This window comes from Phytophthora sojae, assembly GCF_000149755.1.
Source record: "Phytophthora sojae unplaced genomic scaffold PHYSOscaffold_7, whole genome shotgun sequence".
NCBI lineage: Eukaryota > Oomycota > Peronosporomycetes > Peronosporales > Peronosporaceae > Phytophthora > Phytophthora sojae.
The window spans coordinates 524939-550047 of record NW_009258121.1 but is presented as its reverse complement, the minus strand read 5'-3'; the positions used below and the strand labels follow the sequence as shown (position 1 = coordinate 550047).

Sequence of the window (25109 nt, the reverse complement as noted above, 5' to 3'; positions counted from 1 at the left end):
TACGTGCTGCGTATCAGTTCGCGGCAGCGCTCGCCTCGGGGTCGGGAGGGCGAGGCGAGGGCGGCAGTGCGATGGCGCTCCCTGCTGTGCGCGGCCAGAAGCAGACTGGGCGGCGTGATTGAAGCCGCGCTTTTGGCCTTCCTTCTTCCGCTTTTCCTGCAGTGAGATGAAGGAAGTACCTGCGGCGTGACAGGGCGCCCAAAAGAAGGCGCGTCACCGCGTTGGAGCCCAAAATAAGCCGCTGCGGCCCGCAATTCCACCAATCCGGGCGCTTGTCGCCGTCCCACTGTCCGCACATGCCAATCGTGAACGAGGCTCATGACGCGCCGCGAGCGCCAGCGGCATGAATGGCAGCAAGGAGCGAGCACCGCCGCCAGCCTGCGGGCCGATCAATGGGCCATGGCGAAGGCCGGCGCTATATAGGAGAGGCGCCTTCGCCGACACTACAGCAGCAGCAACGGTGGCAACGGCGTGAAAGGCGCGTGCGGCTCAGCACGCGAGTCGAGTCTCGACGCCAAGCAGCGTTGGCAGCATCAGCAGGCAGCGAGCGTCCTGCAACGCCGGACAAGCGGGCGCCTGGTTTGACAGCGTATCTTGGACTAAGATTCGTCTTACCCCTGCGGGTCGACAATGCGGTCGCGGCCAGGGTTGCCAGCATGTGCATCTGCTGCCCGCTTGGCCGCCACTTCGAGGTGGCCTTCCAATGCTGCGCATCCGGGCGCTGCCTCGAGCGGTGGACTTGTTCCCCATCGGGCCATATCCCGCCTTGCCATGGGGACCTGTTGCCGCCGACAAGTTGCTGCTGCGGGTGTGGAGACCGTCCCGGTGTGCGTCACCGGCGAGTGGCGATGACACGCGGCCCTGTGGTCGCGCATGCACATGCCGGATCGCAGTGCAACAGCTGGCAAGTTTTTCGCTGCACGGACGCCAGGAAGCTGCTGGTTGCTGTTGCCGAAGCACAGGACAACAACCAACAACGGCGACAGAAGATGAAGAGCTGCTCAATGAGCTAGTGTTATCAGAGCAGTAAAACGAGGATAAACCATGAAAGAACCGTGGCAGTCCGGTGCAATGCTCGCGTTACGGTGGATCATTCAATCCACTGTGACAGCAGCGACTGGTAGCTAATTATGGTGTTGAGTCATGAATGCAAGCTTTTTAATTGAGCCCAACATTCCAATTCGGGTGTGTTGAATATCCTTATCCCAAGAGGACCTTGCTTCCCACTCAAAGTCCGCGCCGTAACCCGAATTCAATACTGCACAGCGAACAACAGACAACACAACCTGTGATGACAAGAAAGACGGGCATCAGCCGAGGAACGAGCCCACTTCCAAAGGACGAGGGCGGCGCAAAGAAACCAAGAACGCAGCAAACAGTATTCCATGACTACGAAGTTTCATACAGAACATGCGTCGCTATCTTCGTGTTTGCCCTCGTCGGGATAAGCATGACCCCGCTCAAGGAATACTACGTTGGCAGCTACGTCACCAAGTCGCTCGACGAAGTCCGCGATGAGGTCGTCGCGCGCAAGCTCAAGAGCGTGGGTGTTGTCACCAGTGGTGTGCATTACTTTGACACGTTTGACCGCAAGAACCTCCCGCTGATCGATCTCAAGACCAAGAAGAAGCTCACCCGCACAGACGCAGCCACACTCTCACTAAGCGACTTCCTAGTTCGATCGAACTTGCGTCGATCCGATTTAATCGACAGCCTTCCCGCGGAGATACTGACAGTACCCGTTAACATTATGGTAGACGTGTACGCGCCTTTGTGTGGACCCGTGACAGCCTCTTTATCGTCCTGGGAGACCCAGCCACAGTTGCTCTTTGGAAACTGGTTCCCTTCGATTCAACACGAATTCTGTCGAGATTTCCACGACAAGTTTCCGCGCGATCGCTTCTTCAACCACCGCGACAAAGCGCCAATCGACGAGCACTTGAAAGAGGTCGGCAATGTCACGCTTGGCCTTATCGCCGTCGTCAACATGTCCGAACTGTATTTACGCCACTTTGACGACGTGCACGTCGTCCGCAAAATCATGAAAAATGCGCAGGAAGGGTTTATCGCTTTGGAGCTACCCGAGTACACGGACAGCGTTGCAGACGCAATTGTGGAGCTGTATAGCGAAGGGATATCAGTAGCTGATGTCGTAAGGCTGCTACCCAGGTCATTTGATGGTGATCACGTCGCACTCGTTGACGTACTAGGCGTCGACGCTCTTCTAGCGTATTATCTGGACTCGCAACAACTCTCCGTTGGGGTCAACGTGAATGGAGAAGCCGCAATTTTTGCCGAGGTTACGCATGCCACAGCGTCATTCTTTACGCCAGACTTTCTGATCAACACGGTCGGGATGCACTTGGTGTCTACGATGCACTTGGCTCCGTTCTGGAACTGTGCGATCCAGCACACGACAATGAGTAAATCGATCACTGTGGCTGACGTTGATGGAGCGAAGATCAAGCAGTGTGGGGGCGACATGGCCTCGATCATCCCGACTCTCGCTGTGAACTTGATGTTTCTGTTCCAGAAGGACGAGCGCGATTATTCCGAGCTAGACAACACTACCACCTACACACTGGGGCGACGACGCGAATCTGCGACGGATTATACAGCTTTGGACATTCCAGAGGTACTTACGGACTCTGCATTGCTGTCAATGGACGGCACAAAGTGGGCAAAATCTCGCGTCAATGTTACAGACTCCGAAACACCAACTACCCCGTATGGCTACCTCTATACTCCAGATTGCCAAACGATCGTCGATTCGGTCATGCAGCAGAGCGGCCGGAATGTACAAAAGTACCAAGCTTACATAGGTGACGGATTCGGTAGCTGCCAATTCCGAGATTCCCAGGAGACGGACTTACACACTTTGTGCAGACTGTTCATGACTTCGGAGGAGGTACTATTCCGCACGCTCAACGGAAGTTTGATTGAGCTTCCTTCCTGCTCGTCCTTCATCACTGCCGACGCCAGCATAGAAGACCAGGTGGTCGAGCAAGATAACTTGCGCCAGATCGAGTGGTTTATGATTGATACCACAATGTTGACTCGACGAATTCGAATCCAAGACAATACGAGTCGGCAGATCCGCACGTTCCTGCTGATTCTCAACTTGATCGGTGCTTCGCACTATGCGATCGAGTACATCTTCATCCTCAAGAGTGTGTGGATCTTCATACGGAACAGCGTGTATCGACCTGCAGGGGAGGCGCTGTCTCTTACCCGTATTGGAAGCACAGACTTTATCAAACGTGAAGCGCCACTGCTACGTATCGGAATCTTCGAGTTGCTCCAGTGTGACCCAGCTGACGGAGCTCTTGGACACCCGGGTACGATGGTTTTGCTGTATCTCGGCGCGATAGGCACTCTCAGCAACATTTTCTCGCTCAGTTGTACAGCCCAGCTCTCTACAGAAGAAGGGACGATCGTCATCTACTGCGTGCCATCCATTCCAATGCGCAGCCTCTCGCTTGTCCTCACCACTCTGAGCAGCAGCTATTGGGTCATTCGGGTCACGCTGCAGACGCGATCACTGGCAATGCGCCTCGATCATGCTGCGCAGAATGATTTCGTGCGCTTCTGGTCGCTGAATGCGGCTGCGGTGCTGGTGATCCACTTTTCGTGCAAGGCGGGAGCTGACCTTGTCTTTCGGGACGCGGAGCTGCACTCGGACCCTCATCTCTACGCGATAAGTGGCGGCTCGCTCGTGGCTGTCATCATTTCCCTGGGGTTTCTACTCGTGCACGTTGTATTGAATCACACCTCGAGACTGCGCAGTGTGCTAAAGCAACGGTCGACGAAGGTGTTATGGCAAGAACCTTCCGTGCGAGACGCCAGCGGACGAGCTTTCGTAGCCAAGTGGAGCACTAGAGGTCTCGACTCGGTACTGTACCATTGTGCGAGTCCACAGATCGCTCGACAGCTAGAGGCCTTTGGCAATCGTCAACAGTTCGGCTCGTTCTTCACTAAGAAGCTCCAAACAGTTGTCACTTCCGGCGGCAACCAACCCAGCGGTATACGGATGCACCATTTCGTTGCCGTTCACTGTGCAGCGGGAGCCCACGCCCACTTGCAAACCGTGAAATGGTTCCTAGAACCAAGTCGGAACGGAGGTGTTACGAGCGTGAACCCGACACCGAAGACGTCTCGGATCACACCCGTGGAGATGAACAGATTCGCTGAGGAGGGGCTCTCATGGGCAGGGGCGCATGCCCTGAAAGAGGAGACGTCGATGGGGTAGCCATAAGTTATACTTAATGTTTTAGATATCACTTGTTTCGCCTGTTTCAGGTTTAACGCATTGACCTCTTCCCCTCTTCGCCTGTCAACCGGTTCGATACCAACGAATAATATTGGACTGAAGGCCTCGTGCACGAGTAGAATAGATACTTTTGTGAAAATTTGCCCTTCACACCCGCCGAGCCAACAGCAAAAGCAGCAACTTCCTGGTGCAATCAGATGGATTGCCTCTCAGCCGCCGAGGAGCTTCACCGGCGGTGGCGGTGGCCTGCAACCAGGTTAACGTTTTAAAAAGTAGCGTGCACTACATGTATTACTTATATTTGAGGAGCCGATGGTCGAGTTCCTTCATGTTCAGCACTACTTAGTATTGAGCGACCTACCGTTTATTCAAGTGTGGCGGGTGAATCGGTCGTAGTCGCTGTGGTGGCGTGTGGTCGGTGCCGCAGTGACCTTGGAATCAGTGGACGACAGCGAGTGGCTGAATGTGCTTGATTGAGCTTAAAGTTTCCGGTCAGAAGGATGGAGAGCCGTGTACATACGGTAGGTAATCGACCGACCGCTGAAAAGTAGCAAAAGCGAAGCTCACAACAAGATTTCCTTTACCGATCGAGCGCGATCTCCGATACCGATGGACAAGAGACACCGCAAAGCACTGAGTATCGCCTTCAGTACAAACCACTTCCTGGGATCGACGCTGTGTTCATCTCGATAGTCACCATCGATTCTCCACGGTATGTCGAGCTTCAAAGCTGAAATTGGCTAGCCAGTGGTTAGTAAGCACACACGATCAGCGTCGAGCACGGATCATTGCTCCAAAGTACGGGCTCGCGATGGTAGCCCAACACAAGTACTCCGACCAAATGGCTCCAGAACCCGTCCTTCTTGCGCGTCGTCGATCCAAAGTTCACGCTTCCACACGCGCTTCCAACGCGCTCCGCCCAAGCCGATGACGATTCTTGGTATCGTGAGCATCGTCCTCGCGCGCACCATCGTTACAGATGAATGCCATGTGCGTGGAGTTCGTTATCAGCGCCACGATCTGAAATGCCGGCTCCTGTACTGTATGATCCGTCTCGCCGAAAAGTGTTGAGCAGCACACCGCATTGCCAGTAAGCTCGCCCTGTTGTTCGCCGCAGGAGCTAAGTGCTTCCAGTTCAGCTGCAACGTCGAGGTGTTCTTGCAGATATCCTTGAGTCTCACCGAAGCCATGATGATACAGCCGGACTGTACGGCTCGTTTACTCTCGGTGCAGAGCTGCTCCAAGCTCGCCCTCGAAAATTTCCTTCTCCACAATGGCAGCGATGCCTGCGCCGTGTGACCCTCGACCCACCACTTCGTCCCCAAAGAGTAGCGGTGGTCTTCCAGCAGGCTCCGCAACTTTGAGACTGCAACACTTGGAGGCTGCCCACCATTGTTGTCCTGCTCGACGATCGCAATCTGCGGGCATGATGACGCCTTTGTCGCGCTCCGTTCGTTGTCCTTTTTCTTCCCATGGCTGCACTACGTCACATAGCTCAAGCAGGATCTGGTTGCCCGAGGCCAATGGCCACCACGGCCGGAATGGAGCGCTCTATCCGTACGGCCCGCGAGGAGAGGGAGCCCGCATGTTCAGGAACTGTCGTAGTAGTATTAGTGTTGCCATTATGGTGGAAGGGAGACCCTACGTTGGCAATAAGAAGATACACTTGGGCCAGCCAGTGGCGGGCAGCGTCTCCGCTGCCATGACACCTGGTGCCACGCCCGCTCTGCGCGCCCAGCCGCTCGCTTGCTTGCTCCTTCCACCGACGGGATCGACTCAGCAACTCATTTACAGCGTCTTCTTCTCCTTGTCGGCCTCGACGGCCTTGGGGGTCTTGCGCGAGCTCAGGCAGTAGTTGACGACGAAGAAGTTCATGAAGAGCCAGAAGAGCGACTGCACGTAGATGAGGTACATGACCGAGATCTTGTACGGCATGCCGGGGCACGAGCGCGAGACCATGAGGTAGCCCTGCGCGTTCATGAGCAGGAACTGGATCATCTGGACCGTGGTCAGGTACGGCTTCCACCAAATCTGGCGCGTGTGCGAGCTCACGAAGTAGTACATGTACATGATGGCGTGCACGCCGCCGTTGAGCACGATGGTCACGTAGAGGTCGCCGTCGTAGGACGTGCGGAAGTTGGCCCAGTAGCACTAACAACAACAAAAACATGCATCCTTGTCAGTACGGGTGGTTTGGAAGGCCTCGGAGAGCAGAGCAAAGAAAGACTTACGAAGAACACGGTGACGTGGTGGTACACGTGGAGCACCGAGAGCTGCTTCCACTTCTTGCCCATGACGATGAAGAAGGTGTCGCAGAAGTCGAGCACCTTGGACAGGTAGAAGATGTACATGAGGTTGCCCATGACGGGGTTCTCGTGGTTGAAGGCATTGCACGGGGTGGCCGAGTAGTCCTGCAAGGGTGAATGAAAACAGACGGCCCCAGGTCAGCTGGCGGGACGGGGCAAGGGGAAGATCCCTCGAAAAGGGTCACGTACGTTGCGGCGGGCCTGCAGGATGGCCTCGACGGTCATGTACGAGCACAGCACGACTTGGATGGGGTTGTAGATGAACTGAAGCGGGGCCGTGTTGAGCGCAGGCATGCCCGACTTCATGACGAGCTGTGGGAGGCGTGGAATGCAGCAAAAGCGGAGGGCCGTCGTCAGTATTCGTGCATTAGGGCGCTCGCTATACGGAAATAGAGTAGGAGGAGTAGGATCGTACCGTGCCCACCACCACGAAGGTGAGGTAGCCGACGCAGAGCGCGAAGACCGTGGCGAAGTCGGCCAGGAAGTAGTCCTGCATGGGCGACTGGCGGTAGCGCAGGGTGGGGTCCACCCAGTCCATGAGCATGACGTCCATGCCGTCGGCCCACTGCTTGTAGCTCTCGAGGAGTGCGCTGGCCATCGTGCTGCTTCTGCTGCTGCTGCTGCTGCTAGGGTCTTGCGGGGAGGCGGAGTGCGAGCTGCCGGGCACCAAAAGGGAAAGTGAGCGCCACGGGTGGGGTCCGGCGCACGAATGGCGCGCGTCCGGCGTGTCAAGAGGATCAGTTCTCGCAGGTAGCGCCTGATTTCGTCCGCCCTTTTACTTGAGATTTCGTATACTTCGCAGTAGCACCGCATCCAATCGGATACGGTAGGGTATTTATAGTCAAAGGGTTTTGGACGTAGCCGATCCATTTGGAGATCATAGCCGGGGGGAGACCGAGGCCGCTTTTGCTCAACATCAAGTCTGACACGGCGGCGAGAGCAGCGTGGTGCTCGGGCTCGGCGTGATCAGTGCACTGGGGTGGTCGCGGGGAATGGGACCACGGCGTCATACTGTACCGTACGGACGTTACCGAGCACGTAGGCTGCAGTCCAAGCAGCAGCAGCAGAAGTCTTGTACATGTAGCGGAGACCGCTGTGGCGGAGCGCAACCTTCAGGAGGCGTATTGATGGTGTAAGCTTGGGTATCACTGCAACCCTGCGAGCGGACGAGCTGCGGCGCGGCAGCAGCAGCGTGTCGCACTGGAGGAATGAATCCACAGGGTTCAGCGCCGGCGCCGCGCCGCTCGGATTCACTCACTGAGTGACACTCAGCGCAGAGGGATCGCTCGTGTGCGCCGCGCATCAAGTGTCGGGGTGTTCGGGCCGCGCTATGCAAGTTTAAACCGGAACAGCCGGCAGGATGGATACAAACTAACTGGCGATCTCTGTACTCGCGGTCGGGGTCCTCGCCGCGCGAGCAGCGAAGCGTGCGCTCCAGCGGCTGCGTTTGTCCGGCTAAAAGGAAGGCCGAGGCCGAAGCGAAAGCCCTGCAGCCTGGCATGCGGGTGCTTACATAATTGCAATGAATTGCTGCATCCGCCGCCGCGATCAGCTCGGCCGTGGGTCTGGCAAAGCAAGCCTGCACTCCTCTTGTCGAGGTCGTGCAGTGCAAACGAACGAACTGCCTGCCGTGCCGCCGCCGCCGGCGCGATTCTCTGCAAAGTTCAAATTTGGTGCGCGCTCGTGCTCGATTGCTCTGGAAAGGCCCCGCCGCCGAGGCGTGCAAGCGAAGCCGGCGGTGGCCTCCTCGTCAGGACAGGTTGCCTTGCGCGGTGCTCTGTTCCACTAGGGTGGTGGCAGCGTCTGATTGGCTGTGAGGTGTCCGCTTGGAATGCACATGGACCATCCAGCGGCCGTTACGGGATCCGTTACGGACACTCGGTGTATCCATGTTGTATCCAAGCACGCTGCTTCGAGTGCTCCGAGCCTGGAGCCCGAGCCTGGAGACTGCGAGGCGGCGCTCGCCACGTACTTGGGTCCCCAGCGAGGCAGACATAAACGCCACGGGGGGCGACTACAGCAAGCGCCTATATCAGCTTCGAGAGGGAATTGAGACCGCTTCGCGCTGTGCACCCGCCACAGCGCGCTCGCTGACTCAAGCGCAGCGACCTCGTCACACTTTCATCACTGTACCGACGGTGGGGCTAGCCACAGCAGGCGCCCGTGCTCGGGTGCTGACAATGCGCCATTTCCACGTCCGAGGCGCGCTCTGCAGTCGAAAACTTCTGCCACAATCTATCGCACAAGAAAACTAACGGCATTAATCAGAGCTCGATGCAAAGCCGAGGCCGCGAACGCAAGGCCGCTCGCCAAGGGCGCAGTGTGAAAGCACGCTGCCAGGCATTCACATAACTCCGTTGCTGTAACGGAGTTACAACTTTCAGGTCAGTAAGGAATCCTAAGGATGCAAGGACCACCACACATGAAACGACACATGAAACGACACGTTCTAAAGGTTTGGATAAAAGCCGCAGGAGCAGCTTCCCACTCCCACGGGTGTTGTATTGGTCCCAAAACGCTCGCACGCGACAAAACAGCAGCCTGACTAACTGTAGCAGCCTCCGCTGACCGAAGGCACGCGGACGCAAAACCTGGTGGCTGTCACCACCAACGAGCAGAGGATCGGTGGCCTTCCCTCTCTATTGCGTCTTCTTCTTGTTGGACGACTTGCGCGGCTTGGCGCAGTACGACTTGACGAAGAAGTTCATGAACAACCAGAAGAGCGACTGGATGTAGACGAGGTAGATGACCGGCACCTTGTGCGGGAAGTTCTCGCACGAGCGCGACACCATGAGGTAGCCCTGCACGTTCATGGTGACGAACTGGATCAACTGCATGGCCGTGAGGTACTTCTTCCACCAGATGTCACGCGTGTGGGCGCTCACGAAGTAGTACATGTACATGATGGTGTGGATGAAGCCGTTCAGGATGATCGTGGCGTAGATGTCACCGTCGTAGGCCACGCGGAAGTTCATGAAGTAGATCTGCGGGGCAAGGAGCGCATTAGACATAGGTCGGCTGGGTGCCGGCACAGAGACGAAGGAGGTCTTACCGCGAAGATGGTCAGGTGGTGGTAGACGTGCAGGAACGAGAGCTGCTTCCACTTCTTGCCGAGGATGATGAAGATCGTGTCAAAGAAGTCCAGGATCTTGGACAGGTAGAACATGTACATTACGTTGCCCATGACGGGCTTCTCAGCGTTGAACGCGTTGCACGGGGTGGCCGAGTAGCCCTGAATATTACCACCACAGCAAAGGATGAAAGGTGAGTTCCGTGCTGTTGCTGCTGGGGTTTTTTGAACGGACAGGTAAGCGGACGTACGTTGCGGTAAGCGAGAATGCCGGCCTCCATGCACATGTAGGAGCACAGCACGACCTGCAGCGGGTTGTACAGGAACTGCACCGAGCTGGTCTTGATGGCCGGGACGCCCGCCTTCATGATAAGCTGGAGGAGGCAGAAGAGAGGATATCGTTAGTCCAGTGCTGCACCACCCAGATTTTACTCAATCAGGGCGACTAAACAACGCACCGTGCCGATCACGACGAAGGCCACGTAGGCGACGCAGATGGCGAAGGCCGTGGCGAAGTCGGCGCCGGGCAGATCCTGCATGGGCGAGAGCTTGTACTGGCCCGACGGGTCCGCCCAGTCGAGGAAGAGCGTCTCCTGGGCGTCGGCCCATTCCTTGTAACTAGCCCAGAGTGCGGCGGCCATGGTGGATCGGTTGCGGCGAGAAGAAGCGACTGCGAAGCACGGCTCGAATTGCGTTCTGGTGGGATGCTGAGTAAACCGATCGGATTGGGAAGATCACCACCACACAATCTGCCTTCGTCAGATTGGGCCTGACACGGTGAAACCATCGAGCAAGACCGGTGCAGTACCGGTATCTGTACCCATAGCTCGCGCTCCCGCGCTATTTGTAACGTTAGTTGACCGGTCCGTTGAGATCTAGTATTTTCCCCAGTCGCCGTACTTGACTGAAATGTCGGGGACTGCTCTCCAAAATTCGGAATTGCGTGTAGAAATACGAAGCTTGGGCTCTCGTTTCTAAATTTGCATATATTGACAAGTGTGTGTGGACCCTTGGTCCGCGTTCACCAATGTGTTGAGGTCCCATTTGTGCTTGAGTCATGGCTGGTTTACATTACATGTTGAGTTGGGACCCTGGTGTCAATGTCAGTGTTTCAGTACTGGAAACGAAACCAATTGGCTATAGTATCGTCAAATGCATAGGCAGATCCGTGATATTTATTCACCATACAGTCCTAATGCATGTAACTTTCCATGCGCACACGAACATTTATGCGCGTCGTTCTTGACGCGTGGTCACTCCGAGAACACGGCGACAACTTTCATCGTGGTGAGCCGTTCACCCACAATACCGGAATGTAACCGCAGGCGGTGAAATATCAGGCTTGAACCGGTATGCCCCAACAGTTGCATCGGCTGTTGCGAGCTTCTTGCAGTGCAAGGGAAAGGAGTGACGACGCGAATGCGGCGCGGTGCAAGAAGGACCCTCACGGCGCTGGCGCTCGCTGCTGGCGGCGCCGCCTCCGAGCTCGCAGTGTGTTCGCTGCCATCCAGCGCGCTTTACATCGAGCAAGGCTCTGCGCTCGTGCCGTGCGCTGCAAGTGGCTCCTCCAGTCTCTCGGCCGAGTGCCAGACCGCGTGCAGCTGCCGGCGACTGGAGAACGACAAGAACGTATACGGCGTCTGCATCAACAGCAGCGCCACTTTCGACTGCAACGCCGTAGCGGACGCGACGAACTGTTCTCAAGGTTCTGTGCTGGCATGCTACTAGTGACTTGTTGGACTGCTAGGACATCGTACTCACGCGGCTTCTGTGTGCTGTTCAGCTTCAAGTTCGACGTATTTAGGAGCTGGCTCAATGTCGGCGGGCTCAATGGACTTTGCTGGTGAGCTAGCAAGCGACGGTGGCAGCGGCGGCGGTGGACTGAAGGCGTGGGAATGGGCTCTCATTGGCCTCGCCATTGCGTTCGTGGTGGGGCTGCTGGTCTTCTTCTACAATTGGTTCAAGCACCGGCCGCAGCTGGGCGACAACCGCCGGGAGGTGGTGCAGTCGCTGGAGCTCAGTCGCTCGCAGCCCAAGGGCGGCGTGGATAACATGCTGCCCGTCGCGATGCGCGAGAGTCAGGCGGGGACAGCTACGAGCAACCGCGAGAGCGCGGCGAGGAGCACGACGCGCTCGCATGACACGAACCCGTCCCAGATATCGGGCTTCTCTGGTGGGAGCTACCACACGTACGCGGGCAACCCCATGAGCAGCACGCTCACGGATACTGAGATCGTGACGCAGCACCAGGAGCGCGTGTTCTCGCCCATCAGCGACGCGTCTCGATCCGTCGGATCGTCCGAGTATTCACAGGGTGTGGACACCACCATGACGCCCAACACGGCCTTGCTGGCAGCCTCCCGCCAGCAAGAGGATAGCGCGGACTCGGACGACCAAGCCTACCCTTCTCTTAGCAGCTATTCACTGTCGAGTGGCATGGGGGATTCCTTCTCCAGCGAGCTATCCGTCGAGGGCGGTGACTCAGACATGGAAACCGGCGAGAGGGCTCCGTTCCCGCGCAAGAAATCGATCGAGTTTTAAGTATTGGGCAATGGAGCGCACGCTATTTAGGTGAGGACACCAGGAAGTTGGCCATGTTTGCATCTCGTCCTGGTGTATTTATTTTCCCTTGCTTCTTGAAGTGGAGCCTAACTACTCGTGTCTGGTTGGTTCAAGCGGCTAAATCTGCGCAAGGAGCTCACCTGTCTTATCCGACAATAGCGGAGGGCGGTGTTGGATGTGCCGCGAGCTTTTTCTTAGCTCGAGCTAAAGATGGAGGCTTGCTGTTCAATTGGCGTTGAGTCGGCTTGGCATCCACTGGCGCGCGTTGCAGTTGAGTTGCTCGTTGAGCGGTAGAGCCGCTGCACCAATTCAATCTTCTATTTGCTTTCAAGCGCTCGGTTCGACTGTCAGCCTAACGACCTCCTCCAGCCTCGCTTCCAGTCCAGCGTTCCAGCTACTACCATGGAGTCGCGTTTGTCAGGCACGAGCAGCATGAAGAACATGAAGATCTCGATGGAAAGCGAGCGCATGTTCGCCGATATTGAAGATGAGATGCAGGCCCAGTCGCCGTCGCGGGATATGCGCCGACCGTCGTCGCGGATCATGTCGCCTAGCAACTCCAACACGTCCGTGTCCGGCAGCCGCATCAGCGTCAAGGACCAGCTCTACTCGCTTGAGTGCAAGGTGCAGTCGCATGAGGACACGATCCAGAAGCTCATGTCCATCCACCAGGCGGATAAGGCGCTGCTATTGACCAAGATCGAGGAGATTACGGACCGCACAAGCGAGGAGCTGCACAAGCTTCGCATCGACTACCAGAAGAAGCTCAACACGGCGAGCGAGGAGATCGAGCGACTCAACAAGTGCCTGAACGTCCAACGCGGCCACATCACCACGCTGCAGGAGCAGTGCCAGTCCCTGCACAAGCACGTCGTGCAGGTGGACGATGACGTCACGAAACTTGCTACCGAGGTGCTTGGAGAATAAACTTGTCCGCGAGGATTCAGCTAGGACTCACCTCATGGTTGAATCCGCACGGTAGCTCTACAAACTCTGCAGCAAATAACAATATATTGAGTTTCAAGCTTATCTAAGAAGCTCAATCCGAGTCCATGAGTTGGAGCAGAACCCGCATCATCTCGGCCGATATATCCGACTCCTTCGCCACGTTCACACGTGATACCCGCGGGTCGGAGAGCAAGTCACGAAGTCGGCGGCGCGTGGATTGCGTAGCGAAGAAGGCTTCTTCGACGATCGCGATGAAGATGTTGAGCACCACGTACATGAACAGCGAGATAAACGAGTACAGGTACACCTTCCCGGACACGTTGAAGTGATGGAGATCCAGGGCGTCAAACGTGTCCATGATGATATCTCCATTCATGAGCGAGAAAAGCGTGATCATGGAGGCGCTCAGGGTGCCAAACTCTTCAATCTTGTTGCCGAAGTAGATCGTCCCGAAGAGAGCGTATCCAAACAAAATCGGCGACACACCCAACAAGAACTGCAGTACTCGCGGCGTCCCCCACTTGAGCGTCAGAACAATCGAGTAAATGTGCTGGTTGTGCTCCAGATATCCTACGAGGCAACTCCAGAGCAGCAGCAACGCCGTCGCGTGAAGTAATCGATGCCAGAAGCGAATCGGCATGTGAGCTTCCAGGAAAAGCAAGCTCCACATCGTGCTCGCAAGCAACAGCACGAGCGAGATAAATACCAAAAGCTGCCTGCAGCACGGATACAGGAAGCACATCAGACCAGCCCTAAAAGACAAAATGGTTGAAACAAACGTACAAGCCATTGAGAAGTTTGAGCTTGAGCGAGAAGGGGATTTTTGTCCATGAACCGAACGCTTCGCGTGGGCGCTCGAAACTCGGTGGGTGACTATCGTCACCAGCCTCATGCGCTGCAACGTCATGTAGCCCTTTGTCTAACTTGCCTTTTTCCTTAGCGTGATCTCGCAGCAAACCTCTTGCTCGCGCCATACTGTAAGTACAACGCACAACAAACACACAGATTAGATAGGTAAAAGGGCGAAGGATATGCGATTGTCGCTTGGGTAGCGTACACGTGAAAGGATCGCCGGATCGCCTTGAGGCTGAGCATCATGTAGACAATGGAGACCACGGCGACGACAGCATGCATCCATACGAAGCTTTGTCTCGCCGTTGCCCAGAATGGTCGCGGGTGTGTACTCGCGCATCGAGACACTTCGCAGTCCTCCAGTTGAACATGGATATGGGCGCTTTCAATCACCTGGAACCCCACGTTCACCTTCCACTCGAAGCACTCCTCATAGAAGTTACCAAACTGATGGTCACGCAGCGGGAAGGAAAACTTCACCGCCAATAGCGATCGAAACAAATGCTTCTTCTGCCACAGCGTCATCTTTGGGTCGAAAGGCCCCACCGTCTCGTCGTCGTGAGTGACGAGGTATTCGCGCGTCTCCAAGTCACCGTGAGGCAGCACGCGCTCCACAGTCAGCTTGAGCGGTTGGATCTCGCCTGATGCCGTGCGCAGATACTCGTAGTTAGCGACCGACTCGTTCCCAATCGAAAAGTACGAGTCTCGCAGGTAGTGCACGGCCTCCATGGTGCGGTTGATCGTGTAAAACTCGCGCTGGAACCGCGGCCTGCTCCCCACAGAATACCCAGCATCACGAACACAGCAAATAAGCACATAGATCCATAACAACAGTGCACGGCTGCAGCTCAGCTACGAACGTACACGACACCGATGTCGGCGGCAGGCGGCAGAAAGAAGAAGGCCCTGCGCCAAAGCATTCACCACCAACATGTCAGTCGATGCGCGCGAGAGACTGCGAACGACAGCGCGCACCAGTTGCGGTGTGAAGCGCGCATGTAGGCGGCGTTCTGCGCGTCGTAGAGCTGCATCTGCGCGAAGGTGAGCAGCACCAGCGCCACGTGCAGCGTCAGCTTGAAGGGGAAGCGGCCGTGCACCGCCCACTTCTCCCATGGCGACAGCACCAGCCTCTCCACTGCGCCCATAGAGGGAGCGCCCTTCCTTCGGGTAGGCGCAGCGTCCTCATCCTCCTCGTCGTCACGCGGCAGGAGCCCGCGCCGCAGCTCCTCGTCCAGCTCCGCATCCGACGGGTCCATCAACTTCACCTTCAAATTCAAAAATGAAGTTTGACGATTTCTTGAAACAAAATCTGATTTTCATGACCCACCGAAAGCCATTCATCATGACGTAAGGTAGGATTTTTTCACTAAGCGCCCTGATTGAGAGAAACGCCTTCAGCCCAAGGTGAAGAGTGACTTGGACCGATGGTCTCCGGTAGACACGCGCTGGTCTCGGCCGCTGCAGCCGCCGCGACGCTGCAGATGGCGTGGACGCTCGTGCAGGCGGCGGACGAACTGCCGCTGGGCAGCGGAGAAGGCGAAGCCGGGCGAAACGTGGGTGACGAACCAGTCGGAGCCGCTGAGGAAGTTGCAGGCGGAGGCGACGCCGTGGTGCCGGCTGCAGACACGCAGGACCCGGACGCCGAGGCGCTGGTGGTGGTGGTGACTACGAGTCCCCCCGCTGAGACCAGCGCCCCGCAGCTGCCTGCAGATGGAGACGAACAGGTCGAGCCCAGCGTGGAAGAGCCGACAATTGACTTGGATAACGCGAGTGCGAATGCCGAGCCAGACACGCAGGCGCCTACAATGCCAGCGGAGACGGCGGCACCCGTGACCACGGAGCCTCCAGCGACAGAGCCCCCAGCTGAGCCAGAGACGACACAGCCCGTAGCGATAGTGGAGGTCACGACGAAGCCATCGCTACGCACGCAGGAACCGGCCGTGATCTCCGAAGCTGTGACGAACGACGCTGCGGACACCCGCGCTCCGGGCTATCTGGATCAGGGCACGAACCCAGTGGTGTTGATGGCGCTGGCGGGTATTTGCTGCATTTTCCTGCTGCTCTGGGGACGGAAACGACGCTCGACGGGGGCGACTACGAGTGGAAGTGTAGCTGGAGGCGCTGGATCCAAGGGACCCAAGGTGGCGTACACGCAGGTGCCCGACGAGCAACCGTTCAGCCACAGCCAAGATGACGACGACGAGTACTGTGACGACTACGAGGAGGACACCTTTGCGAACAACCGAGACAACTGGGACGACTGGGAGGGCAACTCCACGCAAGCGCAGGTTCCGCAACTGAACCCGTTTGTTGCAGCTGTGCCCAGCCCTCTGCGCCCGACAACGCCGCGTCAAAGCAAGAGCAGTCCAAGCCCTTTCCAGCTTAGCCAGGCGCTGCCACCTCCACCCCAACACGCACAGCTCCAGGAAATTGCTATTGCTGGTAAAGGCGACCTGCTACCATCGAGTGTCGAGTCCAACAGCTCAAGTGACTCCTTCGAAGTCGTGACCGATGAGGCGCACATGCCGCCAACAAGCAACCGCAGTGCGTCTGCGTCAGCAGAGAAGGAGAGCGAGAGTGTAGACGACTTGTTCAGCGTACGTATTGATAGCAATTGTGGGGGGATGCGGTGGTTTGGGTCTGACTTTTTTGATTTTTTTCTGTGTCTGCAGCAATTTGGCATGGTGCCGACATTCAAGAAGAGCGCGGTTGTTCCGCCTCCGCCTGCAGCTACTACTGGCGCGGCTCCTGCAATGGCGGCTACTACATCAGCTTTGCCTACTGCTGCTGAGGCCTCGGCGTTGTTTGCAGCCGAGATGGACGACGAGCTTACTGCAGTAGACGCGGCTGACGAATGGGGCGAAGATGACGAGTGGGTGAAAGGCATTTGATCGCTCTGTGTTTCGAAGTCGATGTTGAACAGCATAAACAGCAAAACGCACATACCTATATTTCAATCTGTTCGATGACCTACATGGGGGATAAAGTGGCTACAGCGGGGATGAAAGTTATACTTGCCGCAAGGCTTGACCAGGCTGGCTATCGCGACCCATAGGAGTTTCTTCGCTCATAGCATACGACCCACCGGATACCGGAGTGCCCGCGCCGCCCTGATGTTGTTGCAGAAGGATCATCTCGCTCGTCGCAGCCTTACTCGGCTCGATGCTCAATCCTCGAAGTCGCGTCACATCCTCAAGGTCAAGTCCTCCACCACCGCTTGTGGTGCTCTCGCGACGAACATACCCTGGGATGAGCTCTGGTGGGCCCTCCCAGAGCTTATTCAAAATGCCACGCCGCCATGCCACGATCGCTAACAGGCCGAGCGTGCAAGGCACCAGGTACATCAGAGCTGGTTGGCCGCTGCCACTGACGATAACACCGACATTCGCGAGCAGCAGGCCAATGGTGTAACCCCACATGAGTAGGCAGAACAACCCGCGGCGACACGGGTGGTGCTCAGCTCCCAGCATGTCCAGATCTCGGTTGGCTCCAGTGGCCACCGCTGAAGCATGATTCATCACGTCGCCTATCGGACGACGACCGAACAACTTGCCATGTGGAGGGGTCAGGCGTCCGAAAAGCTGACCCCGAGTGGCGTAGTCGTAGCGCGCGCAGAACACCAGCAACAATCCGGGTAATACGATGTCGCCAAGTCCCAGGAGCGAGGTACCCGCGCGCCAGTCCAGCATCTTGGGGACTCGAAGTAGGATGGGCATTGACTCGGAGCGACAGTCGTGCTTTGTGTCCGTCGGGTAGCGCAGACAGAAGCCGCTGGATACACCACCCGTGGCAGTGCTTTGTGCGCCACCAGTAGCTACCTTGATCATGACGCTCTCCTTGAAAATGTAGGGAGAAATGAAGACCATGAAGATATCGTACATGAAGACGAGCACCAGCAACACCGTGGCCACCTTCAAGTTCGGAAGGCGCGCAGTTCGCAGGAACACGAGACAGAAGCAAACACCGAAAATGTCCTGGAAGACCCACGAGTACGACTGGAAGCGCGTGAAGAACCAAAAGAGCGCGATTGCTATGGACAGCGCCAGCGCCACCACGTCCCCTATACTCCACGCGGCGGGCACCACGATATCTTCCCATTGCCACATCACATCACGCCAGGGCAGTTTGTGGAAAAACTTCACAGGAAGGTGCCGCATGAGAGGCTCCCAAATAACCTGAAAAGTGGCGGTCACGGAGCCGATGCCGAAGAGAACGACCACCACGATAACCACGTTGACGAAGAAGAGCAGCACCAGGAACCCTGAACCGACTACCAAGAATGCCAGCGCATGCCACGAATTGAGGTCGAGCTGCTCCTGATCCGGGGCCTGTTCGTCGTGTTCCTCGTACGCCACTCGAGCTTGGGCGATGGCGTCTGAAGAGGTGGCATCAGCAGCCATCAATGCTGCCTTGAGCTGTGCCTTTGTGCGCTCGTACGTCGCACCCTTGTAAGACCCGACCAGCACGGTCGCGCAGGCAACAAGCCAGAGGATCACCTGAGCTGGGTCCATCGTGGGCGGGTCACGGTCGTACACGGATATCATGAGCTGACCGTCTTCGTCCTCGCTTCCAGTCGTCAGCATCTCCTTCAGCGAGTCCCCGTCGTTGATGGAGATCCGCACCACGACGATATCGCTCACGAGGCTCTTGTCTGTCACAACATCCGTCGTTCCGAAGCCCATGAGGTCAGGGATATCCCACGCGCAGCACACCTGCTTGTTTGGGCCTCCCGACGGCACGCACATGTGCGACGAGCACCGGTTGCTGCCTGTGCAGGAACGAACATTCACGGCGTCTTCCCACGACGAAGACGTGACGTCGGTGATGTCCGCGTCCCACGCCGCCTTGCCGGAGCCGCGCGAGCAGCTTAACTCCATCTTCTTCTCCTCCTCCGTGGCATCTGCGGCGCTCGAGCGGTTGTAGAGCTGCTGGAGCGTGTCGGTCACGATGAGCACGGCGGCGCCCAGCTCCTGCGCGTAGAACGCCTTCTCTGCGAACGTGCAGCCGCCGCGGTCCACCAGCAGCACGAAGGGCTCGTCCGGCAGCCCAAGCAGCGCCGCACTGGCGGAGCCCGACAAGCTCGCGGTCGAGGCGTTACTGGCGCTGGCATTGAGCAGCTGCTCCTTGGGCGTGCAGCCGTACGTGTCGTCCAGCGCCGAGGCGTTGTACACGAGCGGGTAGAAGGCGTGCTTCTCGCCGTCCTTGAGCTTCTGGGCCTCCAGTGACGCGCCCCAGCCTTCCTCGGCGCCGCTGGACGCGTAGAAGATGGCTTGCGACTTGCGGACGTTCACGACGGCCGAGAGGAGGGACTCGGCCGGGTTCGAGCTCGCGGAGACCGTCGACGTCGACGTCGTGGCAGCGGCCAGCGCCAGCAGCAGCGCGCGCACGAGCACCGGCGCCATGGCAGACCGAGTGACTGACTGACCGACTCTATGCAGGGCTTTCCCTAATAAGACTCCGGCCACGGCACCCGCCTTCCTTGGCCTGCGTAACTCGGGGCTCCGTCCGATGCAATGCAGTCCGCTCCTAATGCTCCTAATGCGGTACGGCTGACGGCCGGACGACAGTTTCTGGACAGAAACAAGTTCAGCTTTTGCTGGTGACCTCGCTGTCGAAAGGAGGGGTGTCGCTCCATCTAAAACCTATATGATATGGGTATTGTGCTGCTTGGACGCACACGACCTCCGTCCTCATAGTGGTACACTGTACCACATCCCCGAGAGTGGGATCGTGCTAGGTTTTGGCCAATCGCCAAAGAAACGCTCAAATTTTAGTTTAAAAACTTATCCATACTTTTCCCCATACAAAACCAATGCTCGGGTATTTCTGCCAATCCTCTAATTCCGTATTTCAGCCAATGAGACGAGGTGGTTTTCAGCCAATCCGCCGCATAACGGCGGGAGCGATGCAACGGCCGACGACGCGCCATTTGAACGGAGCCCGAGCGCGCGGAAAGTGACTGAGTGACTGAGCGAGTGACCCGCATCCCAGCAGCCAGCCAGCCAGCCAGCCAGCGATGGACCCGCACGCCGTGAACGCGATGGGCATGCAGGGCGGCATGTCGATGCCCATGTCGATGGCGATGGCCGGCGCGAACGGCGCCAACCCGCAGGCCATGGCCATGGGCATGAACGGCATGGCCATGAACGCGTACGGCGTCCCGCAGCAGCAGCAGATGATGATGAACATGAACCAGATGAACCAGATGAACATGGGATCCATGGCCATGAAGATGAACCCGAACGCCATGAACCCGGCCGCGGCGGCCGCGGCCGCCCCGGGGATGCAGGTGCCGGGCGCTGCTCAGGCTGCTAGCGTCGGCGGCGCGGACTGGCGGATCCAGCTCACGCGCGAGCACCGCGCGAATCTCATCGCCAAAATGTACGTCTTTTGGCGGCGTTTGCCTTGTTGGCTCTAATTTCCATGGGTAAATCTGACCCTGTTTGGTATTGTGTGTCGTCTAGCTACAATGAGATGGTGCGCGTGTCGGCAGACCCCGTGCCGGGCATCAAGCTCTGGATGAACGTGTCGTGGTACGAGCTGACGCTGTACAAGGAGTCGCGCACGCAGGAAGAATACATCAACAAGATCTTCACCCGCCTCAAGTCGCTGCGCGCTCAGCAGACGGACATGAATGCGGTCATGGCGGCGCAGACGCTGCCCAACCAGGGCATGCTCTCGAGGCTGGACTTCTCCTACTACAACACGCTCAACCTGAACCAGCGCGCAGCCGCCCCCGGAGCTAATGGCGCGCAGGTTGGAGGATACCCGGGACACCCGCAGTTTGGCGGACCTGCCGGCCACCCCGGTGCTCAGCAGCCTCAGCAGCAGCAGCCGCAGCCGCAAGCTAAGCCTGTGGCTATGGGTGCTGGAGGCATGCCTGCGAACCCGGCGGCTCCCAACGGAGCGAATACCACACCGCGGTCAGCGAAACCTGATGGAACCGTTCTTGGTGATATGACGGCCGAGTACTGGCGGCAACACGCAGCGCTGAAGGCCAAGTATCACGACGACGTGGAGAAGGTGCACAGCGCGTTCAAGAAGTACGTGGATCACATGAAGGGCCACGACGAGACCGAGCAGAAGAAAAAGTTGCGGTATCTTCTCAGCTACGTGCAACTGTGCGCGAGTATTCTCAACGAGGACAAGACGACCCATGCTCCGCGCAAAATCGAGGAGCTGGACAAGGTGTACAAGTACATCGTAAAGATTGTGAACCCGTATTTAAAGAAGCTGCGTACGGAGACGGACAAACGCAGCTTCACCCCCAATGTTGGCAGCGGGAACGGCCCCAACCCGGCCGGTGTGAACCCCTCCACAGCAGCAAACCCCGCTGGAAACGCTGGCCCTTCCGCTGGTGCCGTCCCGCCCAATTCTTCGGCAATGCACTTGCAGCAACAGCAGCCTGGCCCCAACCAGCAGCAACAGGCCCAGCAGCAGCAGAACCCGGCCAACGTAAACGCGCCCGGACAAAACCTGTCGTTACAGCAGAAGCAGCAGCAGTATCTCATGCAGCAGCGCGCTCAGCAAATGCAGCAGCAGCAACAGCGGATGCAGGCCCAAGCTCGTCAGCAGCAAATAATGCAGCAACAACAAATGATGCAGCAGCAGCAGCAGCAGAAGGGAGCGCACCCGGGACAGACGCAGCAAGGGCATCTCTCTGCTCAGCAGGGGAACCAACCGAACCAGCAGAATGGACAGCAGGCGCCCGCTGGCCAGCAGAACCCGCAGCAGCGACAATTAGCGCAGCAGCAGGCCCAGCGTGGTCCGCAAGCTCCGACTAGCCAGCCCCAGGCCGCACAGCCTCAGCAGCAAACCGCTTCACAGCAGCCCCAGCAAGGTGCCCCTCAGCAGCAGCACCAGCAGCAGCAGCAGTCGCGCCCTCCGCAGCAGCAGCAGCAGCAGCAGCCTCAAGGTCAGCCGTCCCAGCAGTCTCAGCAGCAACCCCAGGGCCAGCAGCAGCAGCAAAAGCCGCAGCAGTCAGGACCGCCAACCTCTCGAGGTGATACGTCTTCGTTAAGCCTGGACGAGTCGCTGTACGGTGGAATGGACAGCAGCGGCTTGCTGCAGATGCCGTCAAATCTTGGGTCTACCGGGACGTCGTCCGGCTTCATGAGCTTCTCGAACGACCTCTCGCCCACAAATTTCTCTAGCATGGACTTGCTAGATATGGACGGCTTCATGGGACAGGACGGGGGCAACAACTCGGGCGGCTCTGGGCAGAACAACAGCGGCGGGAACAACACAAACTCCGGCGACGGAGGCGACTCGGACCTCATGTTCATGGAAGCACTTTGAATCAAATAGCCCTGAGTGAGTATGCGTATTAGTGGTTGCCAAATGCAGTTGCTCTTTGATGCAAAACGTTCGTCACCCGCACCGATGCACATGTACATGAATGCATGTGTACCCCCGCTCCTGCCTTGGCCTGTCATCGCTGACTCGCGTCGTCCTCAAGCAAGGGGCAAAGCCGGTCCCCGACTTGAGCCGCCTGATGCCAGTTGCCCTTCGCCCGCTCGACAACCACATGGCGCTCGGCACCGCAACAGCGACGACCGGTGAACTCCACGCGCGGAGTCCACGCACATTACGGACCTGTTATCGCGCTGCTCTGACAGTGACGCTAACTCTAAGAGACCGCATACCTGTATATGAGCCTCCGTGTCACGGACCCAAGGTGTCGCTACGGTCGCATTTGGGTCGGATCAATATTCTACACGATAGGATATATTCATTAAGTAATACACCATCCTACCCCCACACCCTGTATTGCTTTGAGCAGGGTATGCTACTGCGTAGTATTTTGATTAAGCCAACGAAAATACGGTGTCGTGCGTGCCAGCACAAACCGTCGTTCCTCTCCCCTCGTGCCGTCGCCCTGCGTTTGACGGACGGACCCCAGGGCTCTCATTATCTCTCTTCCAGACCTGCACGGCGGCGTGGGGTCAACGGGCCGAGGGCGATCACACGCAGCCAGCAGCAGCAGCTTGAGCCATGGCGAACCGCAGCACCGTGCGGCTGCTGAAGCCCACGAGCAGCACGCAGAGCATGTCGAGCGCGCTGTCGCTGCAGCCGGCGCCGCTCACGAGCGCCACGCTCTCCCGCGCCGTGGAGGAGGACCTCGAGTCGCAGGCGCGCACGTCGCTGAGCCTCTTCGGCTTCGGCGCCGTGGACTCGGTCAACTGGAGCCCCGTGAGCGCCAGCGCGGCGGCCGCAGCCGTGTCCACCACGGACAACCCGGGTACGGGCGGCGCCATCAAGGTGCGCGTCATGGAGCGCGTGTGCCCCATCGGCACCAACACGTTCCTCTGGAACACGATGAACTCGCTCGTCAGCGGCAGCGAGGGCGGCGACGACCCCTCCAGCTCCAGCGCGGACCCAGCGGCGGCCAACGGGAACGGAGGCGGCGGCGCCAGCGCATGGGAGAACGACAGCTCCGAGTGGGACGCCGCGTCGTCAGCGGCCGGGCTGGGCAACGTGTTCGCCTCCAAGGTGCTCCAGCAGTATCTCGTCAAGTGCGTAGCGCTGCTGCCGTCCTCCATCGAAGAGGTCGTGGATCTGCTCGTGCGCTCGGACAGAGAGGACATGGAACTCCCCATGCAGCACCTCGTGGGGGTGCGCACCACCTCGTCAGCGTTCGTCTACCGCCGCAAGAAGAAGCGTCTGCGCCGCAGCAACAACAATACCAACATCAATAACAATGGTGAGGCGATTCCGCAGCGAATGGCGTCCCAGGCGTCGACACTTGACTGCGACAGCGAGTCGTCGTACTCGGACTCGGACCTGGAGAGCGAAGAGGATGTACAGCCCTTCACAGGGATCAGTCGGGAGTCCTCGACCGGACGCGCGCGAGGCACCCGCGGCGACTCACTTGAAGTCGATCGACTAACAGGCAACGCGACTCCGACGGCACGGGCAACGAATACGGGGCCGTACTTGTCCCCCACGTACATGGAGGACTACCGCGCAGCAATGGCAGCTTCGGGCCACCAGGGCAATCTCAGCATCAAGTGGGTTGTTGGCGAGAAGTCGAGCCGCATGTTTGCTTCGCGGACTACCTACTGTCTGCTGGATTACGAGTGCATTTTGGTGAACGACTGGGACGAGAACGCGGACTCGTCGCCGATGTACGTGCGCACGCTGCAGTCTTGCTACAGCCCGCACTGTCAGTCGTGGCTGGACGAGGTCGGCTCCAAGCCCACGGACCTTCAGCCAACAGGATTCATGGTTCGTCAACCACGCGGGCGCGACGGCTACGTCGAGGTGCAGTTCGTGGCGTCGATTCTGGAGAAAGCGCAGCTGCCCATGGCATCTCGACGAGCGAAGCTACGAGCGCTGTGCGCCAAGATCGCACGTCTGGAAGAGGTTCTCACCAGTCGACGTCTATCGCAGTCACTGCTCGTGAATGCGCCGCACTGGGTGCACAATCGCGAGCGTCTGGGGTGCCGTATATGCGATGCGAAGTTCGGGTTATCGCGTCGCCGTCACCACTGTCGTTTGTGTGGAGAAATTTGCTGTTCCGAGTGCTGTCCCAAAATGGATGTCGCTCTACCGGACGTGGGTTCTACCAGCGTGCGCGTGTGCATCGGGTGCGTGCAAAAGCGCCGCAAGAGCTGCGAATCGGTGACGTCGTCGTCAAGCGCGCCCATGCCGACGTTGTCGCCTTCAAAGGGCGCTTCTCTGGCCACCCCGCCACCACCGGGGCACCCCGCGCTACGCTCCGCCTCGTCGTCACCGTCTGATTATTACCTATCGTCGTCAAGCTATGGTTCAGCCGCGAGCAGCTACAATAACGGTGGCAGCTTGGGCGAGCGCAAACACTCCCTAGCCTCCTCGGTTTTCCAGAAGATGAAGAGCGGCTCAATGAGCTAATGGTACCGCGGCAGTAGAACGACGGTAAACCGTAAACCATGAACTGTGGTGTAGTTAAAAGCTATGATGGATCGATCAATCCGTCATGTGAAGTGCAGTTAGTTCCCGCCAAACGTCTTGAAGCACCAAAGAAAATGAAAAGTGTCAACTTGCTGTGAAGGGCAAATCTTCACAAAACGAACGAAACATTCATTAGGCAATTGGCTTCTTTTACGCCGCACTACATGTA

General features: G+C 57.9%; 10 protein-coding genes across 10 annotated transcripts; 6 read left to right on the top strand and 4 right to left on the bottom strand.

The window, feature by feature from the left end:
- Positions 1 to 1291: 1291 nt before the first annotated feature.
- PHYSODRAFT_516694 (hypothetical protein) lies at positions 1292 to 4249 on the top strand (the record flags this gene model as incomplete). The annotated part of the gene is made up of 1 exon (XM_009533679.1): positions 1292 to 4249. The coding sequence occupies one exon, from the start codon at positions 1292 to 1294 to the stop codon at positions 4247 to 4249; it is 2958 nt and encodes a 985-aa protein (XP_009531974.1).
- A 1809-nt stretch (positions 4250 to 6058) lies between these two features.
- On the bottom strand, positions 6059 to 7180 carry PHYSODRAFT_516859 (hypothetical protein; the record flags this gene model as incomplete). Its single annotated transcript, XM_009533678.1, has 4 exons — positions 6059 to 6421; positions 6502 to 6681; positions 6766 to 6888; positions 6992 to 7180. Coding segments are annotated over 4 exons (855 nt in total), but the record flags the coding sequence as incomplete, so codon positions are not given.
- Positions 7181 to 9215: 2035 nt separating this feature from the next.
- Positions 9216 to 10326, bottom strand: PHYSODRAFT_352093 (hypothetical protein; the record flags this gene model as incomplete). Its single annotated transcript, XM_009533677.1, has 4 exons — positions 10105 to 10326; positions 9898 to 10020; positions 9629 to 9808; positions 9216 to 9560 (listed from the first exon to the last, which is right to left on the bottom strand). Exons 1-4 carry the CDS (start codon positions 10285 to 10287, stop codon positions 9216 to 9218), a joined length of 831 nt encoding a protein of 276 aa, XP_009531972.1. The 5' UTR covers positions 10288 to 10326.
- A 739-nt stretch (positions 10327 to 11065) lies between these two features.
- On the top strand, positions 11066 to 12187 carry PHYSODRAFT_517582 (hypothetical protein; the record flags this gene model as incomplete). Its single annotated transcript, XM_009533676.1, has 2 exons — positions 11066 to 11351; positions 11451 to 12187. 2 exons carry the CDS (start codon positions 11066 to 11068, stop codon positions 12185 to 12187), a joined length of 1023 nt encoding a protein of 340 aa, XP_009531971.1.
- A 423-nt stretch (positions 12188 to 12610) lies between these two features.
- On the top strand, positions 12611 to 13135 carry PHYSODRAFT_515616 (hypothetical protein; the record flags this gene model as incomplete). The annotated part of the gene is made up of 1 exon (XM_009533675.1): positions 12611 to 13135. One exon carries the CDS (start codon positions 12611 to 12613, stop codon positions 13133 to 13135), a length of 525 nt encoding a protein of 174 aa, XP_009531970.1.
- Positions 13136 to 13247: 112 nt separating this feature from the next.
- PHYSODRAFT_516508 (hypothetical protein) lies at positions 13248 to 15153 on the bottom strand (the record flags this gene model as incomplete). Its single annotated transcript, XM_009533674.1, has 5 exons — positions 13248 to 13872; positions 13940 to 14010; positions 14216 to 14780; positions 14873 to 14914; positions 14984 to 15153. 5 exons carry the CDS (start codon positions 15151 to 15153, stop codon positions 13248 to 13250), a joined length of 1473 nt encoding a protein of 490 aa, XP_009531969.1.
- Positions 15154 to 16174: 1021 nt separating this feature from the next.
- On the bottom strand, positions 16175 to 18723 carry PHYSODRAFT_355083 (hypothetical protein). The gene has a single exon (XM_009533673.1). The coding sequence runs from the start codon at positions 18688 to 18690 to the stop codon at positions 17017 to 17019; it is 1674 nt and encodes a 557-aa protein (XP_009531968.1). The 5' UTR covers positions 18691 to 18723; the 3' UTR covers positions 16175 to 17016.
- Positions 18724 to 20024: 1301 nt separating this feature from the next.
- PHYSODRAFT_461835 (hypothetical protein) lies at positions 20025 to 21244 on the top strand (the record flags this gene model as incomplete). The annotated part of the gene is made up of 2 exons (XM_009533672.1): positions 20025 to 20389; positions 20473 to 21244. Coding segments are annotated over 2 exons (1137 nt in total), but the record flags the coding sequence as incomplete, so codon positions are not given.
- Positions 21245 to 21532: 288 nt separating this feature from the next.
- PHYSODRAFT_286810 (hypothetical protein) lies at positions 21533 to 22370 on the top strand. Its single transcript, XM_009533671.1, has 2 exons — positions 21533 to 21812; positions 21942 to 22370. The coding sequence occupies exons 1-2, from the start codon at positions 21539 to 21541 to the stop codon at positions 22304 to 22306; spliced, it is 639 nt and encodes a 212-aa protein (XP_009531966.1). The 5' UTR covers positions 21533 to 21538; the 3' UTR covers positions 22307 to 22370.
- A 632-nt stretch (positions 22371 to 23002) lies between these two features.
- Positions 23003 to 24880, top strand: PHYSODRAFT_250519 (hypothetical protein; the record flags this gene model as incomplete). The annotated part of the gene is made up of 3 exons (XM_009533670.1): positions 23003 to 23338; positions 23435 to 24631; positions 24854 to 24880. 3 exons carry the CDS (start codon positions 23003 to 23005, stop codon positions 24878 to 24880), a joined length of 1560 nt encoding a protein of 519 aa, XP_009531965.1.
- Between the last annotated feature and the right edge of the window lie 229 nt (positions 24881 to 25109).